Source organism: Mastigoproctus giganteus, chromosome 10, assembly GCF_048544385.1.
Source record: "Mastigoproctus giganteus isolate SK-2022 chromosome 10, ASM4854438v1, whole genome shotgun sequence".
NCBI lineage: Eukaryota > Metazoa > Arthropoda > Arachnida > Uropygi > Thelyphonidae > Mastigoproctus > Mastigoproctus giganteus.
In genome coordinates this window covers 53,373,246-53,392,349 of record NC_143584.1, presented here as the reverse complement: position 1 = coordinate 53,392,349, position 19,104 = coordinate 53,373,246, and the positions used below count along the sequence as shown (strand labels likewise).

General features: G+C 37.1%; 1 protein-coding gene across 2 annotated transcripts in view; it reads right to left on the bottom strand.

The window, feature by feature from the left end:
- LOC150079033 (twitchin-like) overlaps positions 1–19,104 on the bottom strand; it is a 2,795,346-nt gene that overhangs the window by 485,789 nt on the left and 2,290,453 nt on the right. For both annotated transcript variants that reach the window (XM_090382361.1, XM_090382360.1), the window contains one exon: positions 16,497–16,608. In XM_090382361.1, coding sequence (XP_090238487.1) covers positions 16,497–16,608 — 112 coding nt within the window. The remainder of the gene's footprint in view (positions 1–16,496; positions 16,609–19,104) is intronic.

The window sequence follows — 19,104 nt, the reverse complement described above, 5'->3', positions numbered from 1 at the left end:
AGCAGTGGTGAACATGTTCCAGTTTGTCTTGGAATCTTGGAAAATTTTCATTTTATGTGACTGTCTGTGTGCAAAGTTCTATTTGTTTTCAATTTGCAAATAATTGGGTAATGGTCACTGTTCAGTGGGTTATCTAAAACTACCCATTGAATGAATGGGAATATATAACCCCAGGGGCTCATATCTGGTGAGTATGGGCTTGGCCCACCCAGGGTCCTGAGCTGGATATCATCATTTTTCTCTTTCTTGGTGATTCCTTTCTACTTTTGACTCTTGCGCTCTCTGTCTCTCTCTCAGGTAACTTGGGAATTTTTTTTGGCTGGTGCAGCATAAGCCTCAGGCTTTCTTGCACCATATGAATAATAATAAAAGGGCACGATGGCCCAGTGGTTACGATACTGGCCCAGGTTCAAGTACCGCTTCGGCGGAAGTGGCTCCATCACGGTGGAAGACCAGTATACTAATAGTAATAAAAATTAATAAATAAATAAACATCGTGAAAGGTGCTCCAAGGGACCTACCTACCTCAAGGTCAGAGTGGCGGCTAAGGCAGATTGTGGTGCCATCTGGTGTCACTCCTGAGAACTACCACTGGACATAAGCTGAAGCCACACAGGTCCACCTCCATAGATGGATGATGTCGCAAAGAAATATTAATCATACTGCATTACGTGTGGTGCAGGATAGTCACTCATGTTAATGCTTTAGGCAGAGTGGCCAGTTTGAAAAATTAAAAAATGGTCTCCCGAGGAAGACAGTGGAGCAAGTGGCGCTGTCCCACGTATGGCTACCACAAGAGAAGGGCAAGACCATCTGGCCCCACCAACTGGAAGTGCTTCGCTTCCTGCACAACTGCACCCAGGAAGGGAGAAAATGCCAACACATGAAGTGGAGCATCGAAATGAATACATACATCATGGAAGCATGAAATAACAAAGCTGGAGACCAATATAACAACTTACAGGGCGAGACAACATACCGAGTGGTTGGAACGATTCCAGGATATTCAGGTAAAAAGAACAACGAATAGTGGACCAGAGAAGGCCTATCGTCACGAAGAACCTGATAGCTCTTGCAATCTTGGAAAAAATCAAGCAGAATGTGAGTGAAAACTTCCAAGGATAAAGAATGTTGTCTTGCCCAGAAACAGAGGAGGAAGAACATACCACCACCGAACCAGAGGAAGAAGAAATATAACCCACAGCAGCTGAAGTGGAAAGAGACGAGGTCATGATATCCAGAATAGAGGACACAAGTGGAAGAAGGACCTAACAGAATTCGAAGGAATGGACCCCACAAAGACTCACATGATACCGAAGCAGAGGCCGAATAGAACCTTGTGGAGAGTCACAGAGACCACCTGAATCGGCACAATACTGCATTACCTCGACAGCAATGGTGCAACACTGGAGGCCAACCACACAGCCATGTATTGTGCTGCAGAAGCAGCCATGAGGATTAATGGAAGAGAAACAAGATACCAGCAGCAGAAGAACCGAAAACAGAAGGAACCACCAGCTTGGGAAAGAAGACTTCAGCAGAAGATAGAAGAATTAAGAGTCAAGATAGGACAATTGACCCAGTACCACCAGGGCAATAGGAGTAAGAAATTAATTGGAAAAATTTAAGAGCATCCTCAAGAGAGACAGCGTCCACAGCAAGCATGAGACAAAAAATCAGAGAACAGGAGAGTACTTGGACACATTGAAGCAGAATCGCTTCAATATTCCGATACAACATGTCAATACAAAGAGAGTTCTCAGAGGAAAATAAACAACGAATCTTCAAAGAGGCTTCTACAGGAGTCTCAGAGATGGGAAAGAAGGGAATGGACTACCCGAGCAGAAATAAAAGAATTAAGAGTCAAGATAGGCCAATTGACCCAGTACCAACACGGCAATAGGAGTAAGAAATTAATTGGAAAAGTTAAGAGCATCCTCAAGAGAGATGTCCACAGCAAGCATGAGACAAAAATCAGAGAACAGGAGAGCACTTGGACACATTGAAGCAGAACCTCCTTGCATTCAGCAAGAGACTATGCCGATACAAAGGGAGCTCTCAGAGGAAAATAAACAACCGAATCTTCAAAGAGGCTTCTACAGGAGTCTCGGAGAAGATGGGAAAGAAGGGAACGGACCATCCGAGCAGAAGACAATTGCGGAGTTCTCGGGAAACATATGGGACAGGGAAGTAAGACATAACGGCCGAGTCCCCTGGATAGAACTAGAACGCAAAAAAACCAAAGAAGTACAAGAAATGAGAGGGTGGCAGATTCGAGAAGAAGAAGTAAAACAGAAGCTCAAGAACTCTCACAAATGGCGAACTCCAGGAATAGATAACGTCCACAACTACTGGTACAAGAATCTCACTTGCGTGCGCACGCGCGCACACACACACACACACACACACACACACACACACACACACACACACACACACACACACACACACACACACACACACACACACACACACACACACACACACACACACACACACACACACACACACACACACACACACACACCTGGCAGAGCAGTTCACCCGAATGATAAGGCACACAGAGACAATCCCAAAGTTTCTCACTCAAGCAATCACATATCTGAAGCCTAAAGACGAAGATACAAGAAACCCAGTGAAATATAGGCCAATCACCTGCCTCCCAACAATGTACAAGATCCTGACCAGCTGCATAACTAGGAAGATATCAGACCACTTGGAGAGCCAGAACATAATGGCCGAACAGCAGAAAGGATGCAAGGAGCAATTAACCATAGAACATTACATAAAAGCAGATGATGTCCTTTTATGCCTACAATTACTCCCCATGCAAGGATTAAGGACAAAATCTGGCTTTTTCCTTCATCCTCCTTCTATATAATTGCAATTTCAACACCTTCTGAATTACACCTCTCCCGGATGCAGCCTTTCCTGAAGAAAACCCCAGGTAAGAATATTCTTCTGCCTTAAAATAAAATATATAATATTCTTAAAATTTAATATTCCTTTAAAATTTCCAAAAATAGCCTATATTACCCTTTTCAAAAAATCCTCAAAGTTTATTTTAAAATTCATAATGAGATTGCAGATCCTCTACAAGGAAAAATTACAATAAATTATTAGCATTTGTTTGATTTTACGAAAATCTCGACTACTCAAGTTGTCTGCCCAACTGTCTAATAAAGTTTTGAGACTTTAGGACCTCCACATATTTTTTTACTCTATGCTTATATCTGTGTTTTTTTTTGTTAGTTGTTGGCGCATCGGCTTCCGTGGCCATAATGCACCTCCCAAAGTTTTTGCATTTTACCCTGATCCAAGCCCGAGGTGGGATTCGAACCCGCAACTGATCACTGCAATACACTACCTCCCCAAGAACTTGGAATCACATCTATTGGACTCACTTGAGGAATACAGGGAGCTAAAGGAATATGCCCAAAAACTATTTGGTAGGTGTAAAACATTGATAGCCATCTACAGAAGGTAAAAAAAAAAAAAAAAAAAAACACAGAACATGCGTGGAGAGGACTCAAGGAGAACCTCGCCCAGGAACCTGCTTACTACTAATCATCTAAAACCAGCGATCGCAAGAATAACCCCATGGAGCTGCGGATCTTCCCATGATGAAGAGAACCACAGCCATAGCTAACAGACCAACAATGGACCTGACCAGTGTTCATAGCTGAGGAAAAATATGGCTACCAATGACGATAGAGAAACTCCAAGTTGCTGCCTCAACGGAGCCATATTGGCTCTATGCTCTGCACTCTCTTGTGCAGTGCAATTCTTTTACTCCCACACCCGGCAGGGGAGGGAGGTGACGGCTTGCTGTCACCTCTCTTCCCTGCCACACCATTTCTTCCCTCTGGTGGGGCATGGGCATGCCTCACTGAAAAATTGGGGGTCACCTACCCTATCGACCCTCTTCTTCCTATTTCACCCACCAGCCTTCATTCTCCCCTCCCAGCACTTTTACTTGCACAGCGTATAGCCCCACACGTCCAAATTTAAATACACCAAAAAATTTCGCCCAACCTTTTAGGCACTTCAGAAACAGGCTTTCAGCGTCAAACCCCATATTAGTGCTTTAATGTAAGTGATTTAAAATCAACCGCGGTCGTTCCAATTTTATTTTAGGTCCTAGCCACTAAAATCCCAGGAAAGTAAGTGGCAGGACCTGCCAGAGTACAATTGACTCAATGGTAACACCCGGCTAGCCTCCACGTGGCGAGGTATGGACAACGTCTGGTCCCATTAGGGGCCTGGCGGCCAATAAGCCGGATAAACAATGGGCACAACATATAACACTACTCATGACCCACACACTTCTAAATCTCTGGCTTTGACAGGGTACTGTCACCGATACATAGAACATTCGCGGAGATGGGAGAAATCCCAGGAGCCGCTAGACCCTCAATATACCTCATACCTTATACCTCATACCTCAACCTTTGGGTTGCCAGGCAGACACTTTACTCACCTGGCTAGCCCGGTCGGCTTATATCTGTGTGATACCACACCTTTGATATCCCAACAATATCTGCCTTTGATGTCTTGACTAGCACTTCAAGCTCATCAAATTTATTAACTATACTCCTAGCATTGTTGTACATGCAAGTATATGCAGGTATATGTTTCTTGCATCCCTTTTATGAAAAAAGTCAAACAATTTCTTCTACACCATTGTTAACAAATGTTGAGGATAAAAACATTCAAAATCCACATAAAAGTTCTCAATAAAATAAAATGTTTAAGTCTTCATACATATTAATTATATTTGTAAGCTATAGGTATGAATTATGATTGACTTTAGCTCTAAATTATTGGTGGAGGAAAAGGGCTTGTGATGTCATATTACGCAGCAGTGACCGGGAAAACACTTTAAAAACATTGGGTTACCTTTATAGAACCAACATAAAGCAATTTTTAGAAAAAAAAAGATATATGTAATACATCTTTCTCAACATTCCAGGTTTAAATATCCACTATTAATGTTTTTTTAAGTTCTGCATATTTCACCATTGGTTACAAAATAAGGCAATTAATGCTGCCTGCTACACATTTATTTTAGGTTACCAAGTCACGATTGGCTGGCTACTTTGCAGTAACTAACTGTAAAATGATGCAGGTGTATGATATCCTCTTATTGATCGTATTCCATTAGGACAATATAAGATAATTGGTATTTGTGATGACCAGAATTTCCCGATAAGTACAATAAGCAAAGTAAAAATACATATATTTATTTATGACATAAAAAATGCCAATAACATGAGCAACATCGGAACCCTCTTCTGATTTTACTTGTCAACTAAAGATTCCCATTCGCACAGACGAGTGACTTTTTCAAGCCATGGTTATAAGAATAACCATAATAATTAAAACTCAATAAGTACTTACCTCATGGTACTGAAGCAATATGAGAAGAATTTATTATCCCAGCATTCCAACTGGAGTACCAGATACTGTTCATTCGAAGTTTTCCATCTTGAACTTGGGCAGACACCTCTGCCAAAAATTGTATACCTCCAATATAAAGAAGTCTCATCAGCATTATACATCTGCTCTGCAGTAAACCTGTTATCATCAATTAATTTTGCAGACTTGCCCAAATATGCCTCTGCAGCATCATAATCAGCTGATGCTTTTTCACCACACACTGCCAAGATACGAAGACCATTACGTTCCTTAAATTTTGCATAACAGCCTGATGTATACTCACAGGGCGTTGTTATGCTTAACTGCTCATGGAAAAGTTTTGTCTGGGCCATGATAATAGACTGATTGAGAGGGTTTTTTTCACTTCGGCATGCACTGTCAGATCCATTCCACCCATTCCGACAAAGTGTTAACTTTGTTGTCAGTCAGTTGTTTCCTAATAGCAGATGAATATTTTTAGTTCGTATTAAATGGAAAGCGATTGCAAATTCTCAGACTTGCAACTTCACAGACAAATTTTCTTTCAGTTATCTATAAAATAGTGTATAAATAAAATTTCCATTTGGCGCCCCTTTACAAGGTTGTGTGGCGCCTTCGTAGCCAGGTGGGAAGGAGCAGCAGTGCGTAGCACACGCTTCTTGATTAGACCGGGGTTCGAGCCTGTCACCACCAAATACGGATGATGCGGAAAGGTCAGGGAATGACCACCGCATATCCCGGAGCAATATGGCCTTAGTTGCTAATGCTCCTAAAACCAAATAACAAACAAGGTTGTGCCGCAGTTGCTCTGCCCTCACTATGGCTCTATATATACAGTATATGTTAGTAAGATAATAAGAGTAAAATAAAACCTGAAGTAAAATAAAATAAAGATAATAAAACCTGATATTATACTTAAATACTCTCTATTTAAGTATCAGGTTTAACCCGATTCGGTAATTTTCATTCCTGTGATCACAACATACGGTCGAAAAGCGTTGCCAGCTTCAGGAAGGAAAATCGTTTTGAATTTTTTCGTTAGATTCTTTTAATTGCATTAATTTGATTTTTAATTGTTTTAAATTGATTTGTATTGTGTTAAATTGATTATTTAATTATTTATATTTTACTCTAATGTACCGGTAAGTTGTCGATTTTTTTGTTTTTTCCATTTTAATTTCTGGAGGGTATCATACGGAAGTGTTCTACGCACTATATTGAGGTAAACTCCTCTTATTATCTTACTAATATTATTATCAACGTAGAACATATTGAGTAGTACAGCTCTGATTCATACTATCTAATACAGTATATGTATACACGACTAAGTTAATATAAAAGTTATTAAAAACACTAAGACTGTGAGCAAAAATACTGATAATATAAGCTTTTTAAATATTTCACTTTTTTGGTTTCCGGTTTTTGGAACTTCCGGATACTGGGTAACTGGATAAATGGTCCCACACTGTATTAACTGAAACTGATTAAAAATTAATTGAAATCAATTTTTTGTTTTGTTACGGCTGCTAAAAAAACTGTCTTGCACTTAATTTTGATAATACCCCCTGTTAAAGTAAACCTAAAAACTCAAGTAGAATGGATATTAAAAGAGCAAATCGAGCACCTGGTAGTAATAGTTTTTAAGTTTACCATAACTGGGAGTATTATCAAAATTAAGTGCAAGACAGTTTTTTAAAGGAATCCTGCATGCTTTCGGTTTGTTTAGAAGAAGATATCTAATTTCGTACTTCGTGGAATCACCTTCCAGTGATAGCATTAAGAGCAAGCTGCTTTCAATTTAACTTTTTTTTTTTTTTTTATTTTTGTGAAAGTCGCCACAGTGGGATATAGCTTAGAAGCACTTTAATTATTGCCATTTGTAGTTTTCGAAAATGTCCTATATTCAGAGCCATCACTACGTTTCCTTTCCCTATCTATGTATAGGTGGTAGATGGCTTTCATCAACCGGTGAAATACCACCACTTTGCTTATTGGAGGCTTGAAGTGGTGAAACCCATGTTTAGTCTCTAGAGCAAAGTTTCCGGCATCCCCCTCCCCCCATACTTCTCCTTCAACCCATGCACGGTACTAAGTACTATAGGTTTTGATACCTTTCGTGTTTGAGGTTTTCATAAAAAAAAAAAAAAAAAAAAAAAAAAAATGTAATTTCATTAACAATGCCTTGTGTTGTTCATCCACAATATTTTTTTTTTTGCTATTTTGTTATTGGGAAACTTATTTCTGAACAATACATCTATGACAAAAAAAGAAATAAACGTTTGGTGTATACGACACCTTCATCACTATGAAATGTTATCTATTTTTTGCATTTCTTTCTATGCGCTGCAGATTTTTTCTGTGTTTATTTGCACCTCCAATTGAATTTCACAAACAGATCAAGTACTTGTTTGTGGAAAAATTGCACAATACACAAAACAATGTACACTCCTCCCTAAAAGTTTGGAATCACAGCATACGACAACAGTTTTTGTAATTTTTTTTGAAATTATTTATGGCAACGTAAGGTTTACTATAAAAAACAACTACTACAAAGTATTTTTAAGATTTTTTTATTAAGCATTGAAAATTTTGAAATGATTATTATTAACAACTATAGTGATTTTTCATCAAAATATCCTCTACAAGATTTTATCAATGCCTTACACAGATGTGGCATTCTTGAGATTAATTTTATAATAGTCTCTTGACTAACATTATTCCAAGCAATCTGCAAGGTACCTCATAATTTTTTTAAAGATGGGCAGACTTCACAGGTGGCCCCGGGTGCCAAATAAATTGTGACCAGGTGATTATCTGTGCGATCTTTCAGTAAGTGATCTTCATATAGCGACTAGTAGTTCTTTTTAAGTTCCTGCGTTTTCAAAAAATTGTTTACTTTGTAGAAGCTCTTCTACCAAAAAAGTTTTTGTAGAGAGTAGGGAAGGAAATCCACCTTTCTTTTATATTTTTCTTTCCTAAGTACTAATCCTTACTAACTTCTGCTTGGTCACACCAGGCACTGCTCCTGCCTCCCCGTGGTGCGGCCGGAAACCTTGGCAGAAAAGTTGAACTGCCAAAGGCTAAAAGGAGCAAATATGGAGCAAAAATGTGTTTCCACCGTTACAGCCAACAAGCTCTCAGCCACATAATGAATCTGATTATGATATATCACAACCCAAGAGGTTGTAAACAAATTCTCCAACATATTCTCCAACAACAGAGTGTCCTGCATTTATAATTTTGCATTCACTTACAGAACAACCTCTCGGTAAATTATCTCTTTTCCTCATCCCGAAACACCTGGAGAGTATAGCAGGATCTCCTAAGACTGTGAAGAGGCTGCAATCTGGAGACCTACTATTAGAAATGGCAAACCGTAGACATTCTGAGAAACTCTTACTAATTTCAAATTTTGCGCTAAATACATCTAAGGGTGTTATATCCAGCTCGGATCTGTTGAATGTGACGGAGGCAGAAATAACTGAGGAGCTCCAAGATCAAAATGTTATTGCAGCAGAAAGAATAATGATTAGAAAATACAATAACCTTACACCTACCAAGAATATTATCCTTACGTTTAATTCCCTAAACCTACCGTCATCAGTAAAAGCTGGTTATCTACTTTGCTATGTTCATCCCTATGTATCCAATCCCTTAGATGTTTCAAGTGCCAAAATTATGGCCACTCTCAGACGACATGCAGAGGAAATCCAGTATGTCCCAACTGTGGATCTTCTGATCATACTCAATCTGTTGGCGACAGAGAAAACTTGTCCCAACTGCAAGGGCAACCATCCTACCTATTCCAAAACGTGTGAAAGATGGAAAATTGAGAAAAAAGTTGTTAAATATAAGGTTGAGAATAAGGTAAGCTATCAAAAAGCCAGGAAAATAATAGCTCCTACTATGCCCAGATGTACCTATGCCAGTATTACACAAAAACAACAAACAGTGTCCACCCAAACTGATGTTACCGTCCCCTCAAACATATGAATCTCCGATTGGGCTTGAGCTGTCCTCTCTGGACAACAGTCCAATATCCTTAAGCACTCAAAACAGGTATGTAACACTCCTCTTACAATACCAGTGACATCTCCTTCCCCACCAGTGATTGCTACTGCATCACATAGTAAAAGTTCCAATTCAAAAAAAATATCCAAAACACCTCCATGGATACTAATTACTCATCCAACCAGGAAGACCCAATTTTAGAAATATATGTGGAGGAAGAAATGAACACTAGTTGGCCTATATTTCCAAAAAAAGACAAACTGAAGTCTGACCGACATAAAAGTGCCATACAGAAAAAGCAGTCAGATACAGCTCCTTGTACTCATCTCAAGTAATGTCTTATATTTTATAGTGGAATTGTAGAGGACTTTGCAGCAATATCGACAATATCCATGACCTTATTCATCGCTACTCTCCAGTGGGTTTCTGCTTGCAAGAAACCTATTTAACTTCCCAAATTTCCACCTCCATAAAGAACTACTGTATATATTGAAAAGATCGCAATACATCAAATGCTGCCCATGGTGGTGTGGCCATCCTGATCAACTCGCAGATCCCAGCAAAGCAAATTGTTCTTCAAACAGAAATTGAAGCTGTTGCAATATGTTTCATTACTCAGATTGCGATAACACTAGTTTCAATCTATCTTCCACCAAATCATAACTTCTCTTACCAAGATCTGAAAAACCTTTTACTGCAGTTACCTTCACCTATCTGTCTATTGGGGGATTTCAGTGGTCACCACCCTTTATGGGGATCTTCTAAATTAGATACACATGGCCAACTGATTGAAACATTTCTGGTTAGGCAAAATCTCACCATTCTTAATACAGGTGAACCTATGCACATACAATTACCAACTGGACAAACTTCTGTAATTGACCTCTCAATATGCTCCCCGGTACTATTTTCAGTCATGGAATGGTCTGTTATGAATGATCCCATGAGCAACGATCATTTCCAAATTATTTTTAATATGCTCACTGCACAACCGCCATTAGCTGAACCCTGTCGGAAATGGAAATTCTCTCGTGCCAACTGGGTCAAATTTCAGTCAGCTATCACCATGGATGAGGAAATTATGTGATTACAGCCCAATGATGAAGTAACAGAATATATCACATCCCACTTGTTATCAGCAGCTAAAAACTCTATTCCATTAACGAATCCTATGCCCCGGTGCCATTTTAACTACTGGTGGAATGAAGAATACACGAAAGCAAAGAGGGGAAAAAAATAAAGCGTGGCATTTATTTCGACGATCACCAACAACAGTTAATCTCATTAACTATAAGAAACTAAGGGCAAGAGCACATCTCATTCAAAAACAAGCCAAGAAGGATTCCTGGACTCTGTTTGTGTCCACTGTAAATAGACACAGTGACTGCAAATTAATATGGAAGAAAATTAGACAGCTTACTGGAAAGTTTCCGACCATCCCTTCTACAATCCTTTCCTGGAATGGGCAAGAACTCTCTGCTCCTCTGACTATAGCAAATGCCTTGCCCAAAAACCTTTGCTCAAGTCTCAGTGGCATCAAGCTATTCCCTGGAATTACAGAAAATCAAGTACATCACTGAACAGCGACCCATAAACTTTTGCACATCTCTCTAATCTTATCATATAACCAGCCTCTTCAGTATTTGAAACTTCAACAAGCCGTTAGAACAGCGCAACAGTGCAGCAGGGCCCAATGGAATATATTACATCATGTTACAGCACCTTGATGACAAACAATTGCAGCTGCTGCTATTATTTTATAATTGAATATTTCTGGAAAACATCTTTCCTACGTCTTGGCACCATGCCACAGTTTTGGCCTTTTTGAAACCCGGTAAAGATCCCTCCAGTCCTTTGAGTTACCAGCCAATTTCCCTTTCCAGTTGCCTCGGTAAAATCCTTGAGAAAATGATCCACATATGACTCGTTTGGATAACTGAAGACCAAAATCTAATGAGTAATAGTCGACATGGCTTTCGGCAAAACAGGTCTGCCTTGGATCTCATGATCAAGGCCAAGTCCGCAATTCGCAATGCCTTTGTGAGAAATGAACACCTTGTTATGGTCTCCATCGACATAGAGAAGGCATTTGGCATCACGGCATTCTTAGAGCCCTGCATGCCCTTGGTCTACGAGGCAACATGCCTATATTCATTAATAACTTTTTATTGAGTCGTTCTTATCAAGTAAGATATTTTAACTCCCTTTCTACGACCTTCTTGCAGGAAGGAGTTCCACAAGGGTCTGTACTGAGTGCAACCTTTTTTGCCCTTCGAATTGACTCCATTACAAAAGAACTTCCAAATACTGTTGAGGCTTACCTTTATGCCGATGATCTCTCTCTTTCTTGCCATTCTCAGAACATGAGATCTATTGAACGTCAATTGCAAATATCACTAAATAAAATACAAAAGTGGGCAGTGCTCAATGGTTATCGTCTTTCACAACAGAAAACTGTTGCTATACATTTTTGCAATCAAACCAAATTACATATAGATCCTGAACTTCACATAGCAGACTTTACCATTCCGATTGGCAACAACATCAGATTCTTGGGATTAACCCTTGACAAGAAGTTAAACTTCCTTGAACATATTAAGTTCGTACGTAATACCTGTCTCAAAAAACTCAACATACTAAGAGCTTTATCCGCCCTGTCTTGGGGAGCAGATTGTACCTCGTTGTTTCGACTATATAGAGCATTGATTAGATCACGTTTGGTTTATGGTGCTCCAGTCTACGATTATGCCCGAAAGAGTGTACTACGCTGGCTGGATCCTATACAACATAGTGCATTATGGATTGCACTTGGAGCCTTCAGGAGATCTCCAAATCAGTCTATATATTGAAGCTCATGAACCCCCTTTGCACCTCCACAGAAAAATTTTACTACTGAAGTATGTAGCCAAAATAAAAAGTTGCTGTTTGCATCCTATTCACCCATACCTCTTCAATCCTCAACTAACTAATCTCTGCAGAAATAAACCTAATAAAATAAGGCCAGCAGGCCTACAGCTTTATGAAATATCACAGAGTTGGAATGCTTCTCTTCACAGTAGTCAACAAGTAATGAATTACTTTCATCCACCTTGGACTCCCCCACCTCAACTAAACTTTGATACTTATTTTCTTCGATGGGGTAAGAATCTTCTACCGACTCTCAACCTGAAACAACTTCGTGCAAGTCATATTCAGAGCTATGTTGATTTCCTTCTAATATATACCGATGGGTCCAAATCTCAATCAACCGTTGGAGCAGCAGTGTTTCCCTCCGCTATTATTTCAGCTTCCCTTCCACCTGAGTATAGCAACTTTTCTGCAGAACTACATGGAATAAAATTAGCTCTAGAAAATTTGAATCTTTAACCATCTTCAAAATATTTAATTTACACAGACTCTCTCAGCTCAATTAGAGCAATGCAAAATCCCTCCTATACTAATCACCCTGTTTTAAAACAAATCAGGAAGTTGCTCTTGAAAATTGAACAACATGAACAATTAGTGAACTTTTGTTGGATTCAAGCACTATCATCATAAAAGCAGCCTGTCTTGAACAGTGGAAAGAGCTATGGCACACCCAGACTAATAACAAACTTTTCCAGTTGAAACAAGAACCAAAATGTTGGCACTCGAGCATCCAAACAACTAGAAGGGAAGAAGTGGTACTTGCACGAGCAAGAATAGGACATACTCATCTGACCCACCTCCATCTACTCACAGGTGATGATCCTCCTTAGTGTCCACACTGCTCAGCACATTTAACAGTCAAGCATATTCTTAATTGAATAAGAATATCACCTCAATATCACCAGGACAGAACATCAGTTCTACTTTTTCTGACTAAACTTCAAGAACCAATATCACTAGAGCATATTATTGGCGATCAGGCAAACATTAATGAACTTTTCTGTTTTCTGAAAAAAATTGGAATATATGATCGATCGATTCTGAATAGTTTCTAAAATGAAATTGAAATGCCTTCAATTCTGAACTGTTTCCTAACACATCTCTATGGACGGGTGCACTATAGCCAGTGTAGCTTATGTGCCAACACACACACACACACACGCGCGCACACACTCTCTCTCTCTCTCTCTCTCTCTCTCTCTCTCTCTCTCTCTCTCTCTCTCTCTCACTCACACACACACACACACACACACACACACACACACACACACACACACACACACACACACACACACACACACACGGTCTAGCTGATCCCATAAAAGATTTATTGAGTTTAAGTGTCAGGCAACTGGGATGGCCACACCATAATTTGCAATATCCCCAGTTGTGTAGTTGTTAGAAAGTTCCTGCACAGCTTAGAGCTGTTCTTTGGGTCATTGTCTTGTAATATAAAATTTCTACGGTCAAAGGATATTGCATTATGTTCAAGAATGATTTTATAGCCTTCTTTTCTTAAAATTCCTTCAATTCTGACAATGTGATCCACTCCAGAAAAACAGAAGCAACACCCAGATCATGATGGAACTACCACCATGCTTGACTGTAGGCACTGAACAATGTGGCACCTTTTTTAAGTTGATTGTCTCACATAACCTCTACGCTAGGATATAAAAAGTCCAAAATTGGATTCATATGTCTGCAGTACATTTTTGCACTCTTTAACTGTCCAATGTTGATGGCTCTTAGCCCAACCATTTCTTTCAATTTTCCAGTTTTTCCAGTTTTAATAAGGATTTTTGGACTGCTATATGACCATGAACTCCTGTTTGTTTAAGACAAAGTTTTACAGTGGACATAGACATAGGAGTCTCTCTGTTCTATTCAACTCAGCTAGGATTTCAGGTGCAGTAAATCGTCAATTATGTTTAGAAATAAGTTTATGGCCTTATCTTGTGCTCCTGTTGTTACACATGGTTGTTCTGATTGTGGTCTGTTTTTTAAACTGCCAGCCTCCTTGAATCATCAAATGGTAGTTTGTACTCCTCTAAATGAAACATCTAGTATTTTTGCCAATACTTCTCATGGAATAACTTTCTTTATATAAAGTTATAATAACACTTCTGTTTTCAACACTCAGTTCCTTATTTCTTGCCATGTTTATTATGAAACACAAAACTTACACCAAAAACTTTTTCTGAATAACTAGCGTTCAATTTTATAAGTTGCAGCTCCCACTCCTCAATTTGTATTTTTGCAAAACAGTCTAGAATCAGCTACAGTCTTCTATAATATTGAAACAATACTCCATTTATTATTATTATTACTAGCTATATGGTGCAAGGAAGCCAGAGGTTTATGCTACACCAGCCAAAAAAAAAAAAAAAAATTCCCAAGTTACCCTGAGAGAGAGAGAGAGAGAGAGAGAGAGAGAGAGAGTGTGTGTGTGTGTGTGTGTGTGTGTGTGTCAAAAGGGAATCACCAAGAAATAGAAGAATGATGATATCCAGTTCAGGACTGTGGGTGCGCCAAGACCATACTCACCAGATGTAAGCCCCTGGGGTTAGAATGTTCTAGATATTCCAGAATCAACTGCAACTCTTTTGATTATTCTTGAATATTCTAGAAATTTCTTAAATATTATTTAAGTTTTTTGATTTTTATACTAATGCTAATGTTCAGGATTTTCTACAATGTTCTCCCACACATTCAGGCATCTTCTACACTTCTTTAGAATATTCTTAAATATTCTAGAAATTTTTTTAAAAATGATTTAAGTTTTTTGATTTGTATACATAATATCAAAAATACTTTAATAAAAATTGGTAAACAAGGCGGTCTTATTTTAATTAAAACATTGAAAATTAAGAAAAATAAAAGGTGATTCCAAACTTATTTTTTTCTGAAATTTTCCTTTTTTGTGCACCTTACTGACATTGTTAATCAGCTTCACATCACACAAATATAATGAAATGGTTGCACATTACAGAGAAAAATGCTATTATCCCATGTTCCTTCCTATTCTGCAATGTGTACTAACATATCTGAACATCCAATTCATTAGTGAAAATAAGTATAAATTCATAGGATTTAAAAAATAATTAATTTTAAACATAGTTTACTATTTTTTCTGTGAAAAATAAAAATATAAAGAAAAATTATGTTATTGCTAAAAAAGACAGAGAAAAAACTTGGTTACAAACTATGTTATCAGACTGAAGTCAAATGGTTAAGAAATCTGCCTACAATCAGGGCAGATTTCTCCATTGTAAATGCAGAGAGTTGCCAGCTAATTAACTGCAAACTCATATTTTGCTTTAAATAAAATTATACACAGAACGATGATCTTATTAATACATTAAGGTTAACAATTCAATTAATACATTAAATAAAACTTAAGTGAAAGCAAAAGAAAAGTCTAAAGGTCATGTTATGAAACTCAGTTTAAACATGTTTCTGAAAACAATATTTAATATATTTAAAATCCCTTGAAGACATGTTTTTCCCAATTGTATTAATACTAACTGCAGCACACAATCACAGGAAATACATATAACTGAAAGCTATTGTAATATGATTTAAAAAAAAAAAATGGTATTTCCTTCCAATCTGTTTTCTTTATCTGAAATTAAAGTAATGAAGTAAAGAGTAAAGAAAAGTGAAGAGTGAATGCTCTTCGTTTCTATATAACCATAATCACTTACATTGCCGTCCCGCTCTTTTCTTGTACTCTCCACATGACAACTTGAGAGTTACACATTATAGATATTACACTGGTATTAAAATATGTGTATATAATTTATCAAGCACTGCCAAAACATTTAGTTTTGGTAATTCTGTATCTTGAGTTCTTGAAAACCCATAACAAATATAATGGTAAAAGATATCCATCTGTTTTATGTAGTCAAATATACTAGCAGATCCACTTGCAAAATGATACTGAAATAGGATTACATACAATTTTCAGTCCATTTAGTTAGTGACAGCAATTTAAAATAGTTTGCTGATAGAATAATTCTACATACATCAGTCAAATATTCCATTAAGAAAAATGGTAATTTCATGAAGTCTGCTGATATGACAGAGTATATGCTTCAAGTGAAAAGTTTCAAATTATTAATGCCATTTGAAAATAAAATGATAATGACAATAAAACTTACCAAGTTATATGGGGTTTTGGGTTTCCAGTAACATTACAAGTAAACTGAGCACTTTTATTCTCAATTGCCATCACCCTCTTTAATGGAACAACAAATTCTGGGGGTACCGGAGCTTAAAAGAAAATAAAATCTTATATCATTATATTTGAAAAATCTATTGAAAGCTGCTAACAAAGTGCTAATATGTATGAATACTTTTCACAGCAATAAGCTTAATCAAAAACAGCATGTTACTGCATAAATCTTTAAAGTTATAAATTAAGACTGAGAAAAATCTAGTTCTTATTGTTATATTCTACTAACTATCCTAGAATTCTGAAATGTGCAGGTGTCGAAGAATATTTAATTTAAGTACACTTGCACTTAAGTAGGCAATTTTTTTTTTTTTTTTTTTTAAGATATTAGTAGCTTATAGATCCGTTTCTGTTTTTAACTGTTAAAATTACAATTTTAATCCTCCTGATTTCACAGCTGTAACAACTGATTTTCAATTTCAAAAATTAGATGAAAAAGTTATCTAGAGTCATCACCAGGAGTTTTGGAGAAAAGCACAAGTGGTGTTGGTCTAATAAAAGTTCATTACTTCCTCATGATGAGGGTGCATATATCCCTCCACTGATAATCATAGGTTCAGGCTCACTTCAGAAATGATATTGTTACATTTTAAGTTTTATATAAATGTCACATTAAGTTTATATATACATTATATTTTAAGTTCACTCCTGGAGTTATACAGGAGTGGAAGTTACTTGAAGTAGGAACTAAATTGACAATATATTGAAAATGTCACAAAAGTGTTTTCAGAATATTTCATTATGGCAGAGTATGTGTGTCTGTAAAGATATCGGTGATCTTCTGAACAAACTGGACACTAGACACAATCCTAATGAAAACCATATATTTACTGATGCTTCAAAATTTAAGTTTAAAAGCAGTTTTGCTGCACAATGGAAGTGAATTCTTATTAGTTTCTCTGCTTCATCCTGTGGCTTGAAAGAAACATATGAAAGTATGTTCAAGATCCTGAGTCAGGCACAGCCCTAGGGTTTTTGGCACCTCTAGGCAGAAATGTACTTAATGTCCTTGAGATACTTTTATTAAATACTGTTATAATAAAAATTTTGAATTTCGGCATACCCAGATGTTTGCGGCACCTATGGCCTGCTTACTAGGCTTACCATGTTCTGCCAGCCCTGTCCTGAGTGCAGTAAAGTACCATAACTTTGCTTGGAATGTGTGATCTTAAGTTAATTGGATTACTCACTGTCTATAGGGAGGTTTCACAAAATGTTTTTTTTTCTTTTTTTTTCTATGTTTGTGGGACAGTAGTGCAACGGAAAAATTTTATATTGTGCAGCAACAGGAAAAGAGAGAGGAATTACCAGGAAGAAGGGTATAAAATGTGTTCAGCTGGTTGAACCAAAAAAAGTTCCACTTTTACCTTTGCATATGAAGTTTGGATTATGAAGAATTTTAAGGTTCTGGATAAAGAAAGCAGTGGATTACTGAAGAGAAGTGTTTCCCGATTTAATATATACAAAACTGAAAGAAGGAATTTCCATTGAGCTTCAAATAAAAACTCCTCAAGGTGGATGATATATATGAAACAAAACTACAGGATATTGAACTAGCAGCTTAGCAATCGGTTAAAGTAGCTGTGCATGGATTTCTTGGAGAAGGAAAGAAGATAATTATGAATCTCGCGTGTCCACCTTTTCACAATGTTATAAAGATATGGGCTACTGAATGTCTTTAAAAATTCATTTTTTTTTATTTCCATGTTAAGTTTTTCCCCCTTAAAATTTTGGAAGATATAAGCAATGAGCAAGGATGACGTTTTCATTAGAACATATCTGTGATGGAAAAGTGGACTATAAGAGAAACGTACTGAGCGGCAAGCATTTCTAAAGAAACAGTAATATATACAGAACATTATATGTTTAATTAAAGTATTTTAAAATGGATAAGACTCATGTTTTTTAAGACAGCATTATTATATGATATTCAAAATTAGTTGTTCATTAAGTTATTAAAATTTAAGTATATCTTTCAATGGCAACATGACAGAGACATGATTTTTGTATCTTTGGAATGAGCAGATCATTTGCCTTTAGGATCTGCAACTTTTGTTCTGGAGGTATGAAAAAAAAAATGTTTTTTTTGTTGGCCAGTTATGTAATACAATATTCTTTTACCATATGAATAATTTATGGGTTAGTTTATTAAGTACTTCTGACCTAATTAGCTGAAATTTGATAATACTGGCATTAATTAGAGCCCAATGCTACTAGTTATGTCTTACAAATTTAATATTAAAAGTAACAAGAGCTTCTGTTAATATTAGATTAGTAAGAAAAAGTAACTAGCAGTCAATGGGCTATAATTAATACCAGTATTATCAGCATATTTATCTTAATTGTATTTAACATGCACTTATCTCTGTTTGTCTGAATGTATTTCTTTTTTATTTCCAATGTAATAATCACACAAGTAGATTCAGGATATCATAATGTGGTTATCAGTTTTAATGAAGACCTTTGCTCAAAAGTTACATACAAAATTCTTAAAGAAGTGTTATATTAGCATTAGCATTAGTATTAGTAGAGGC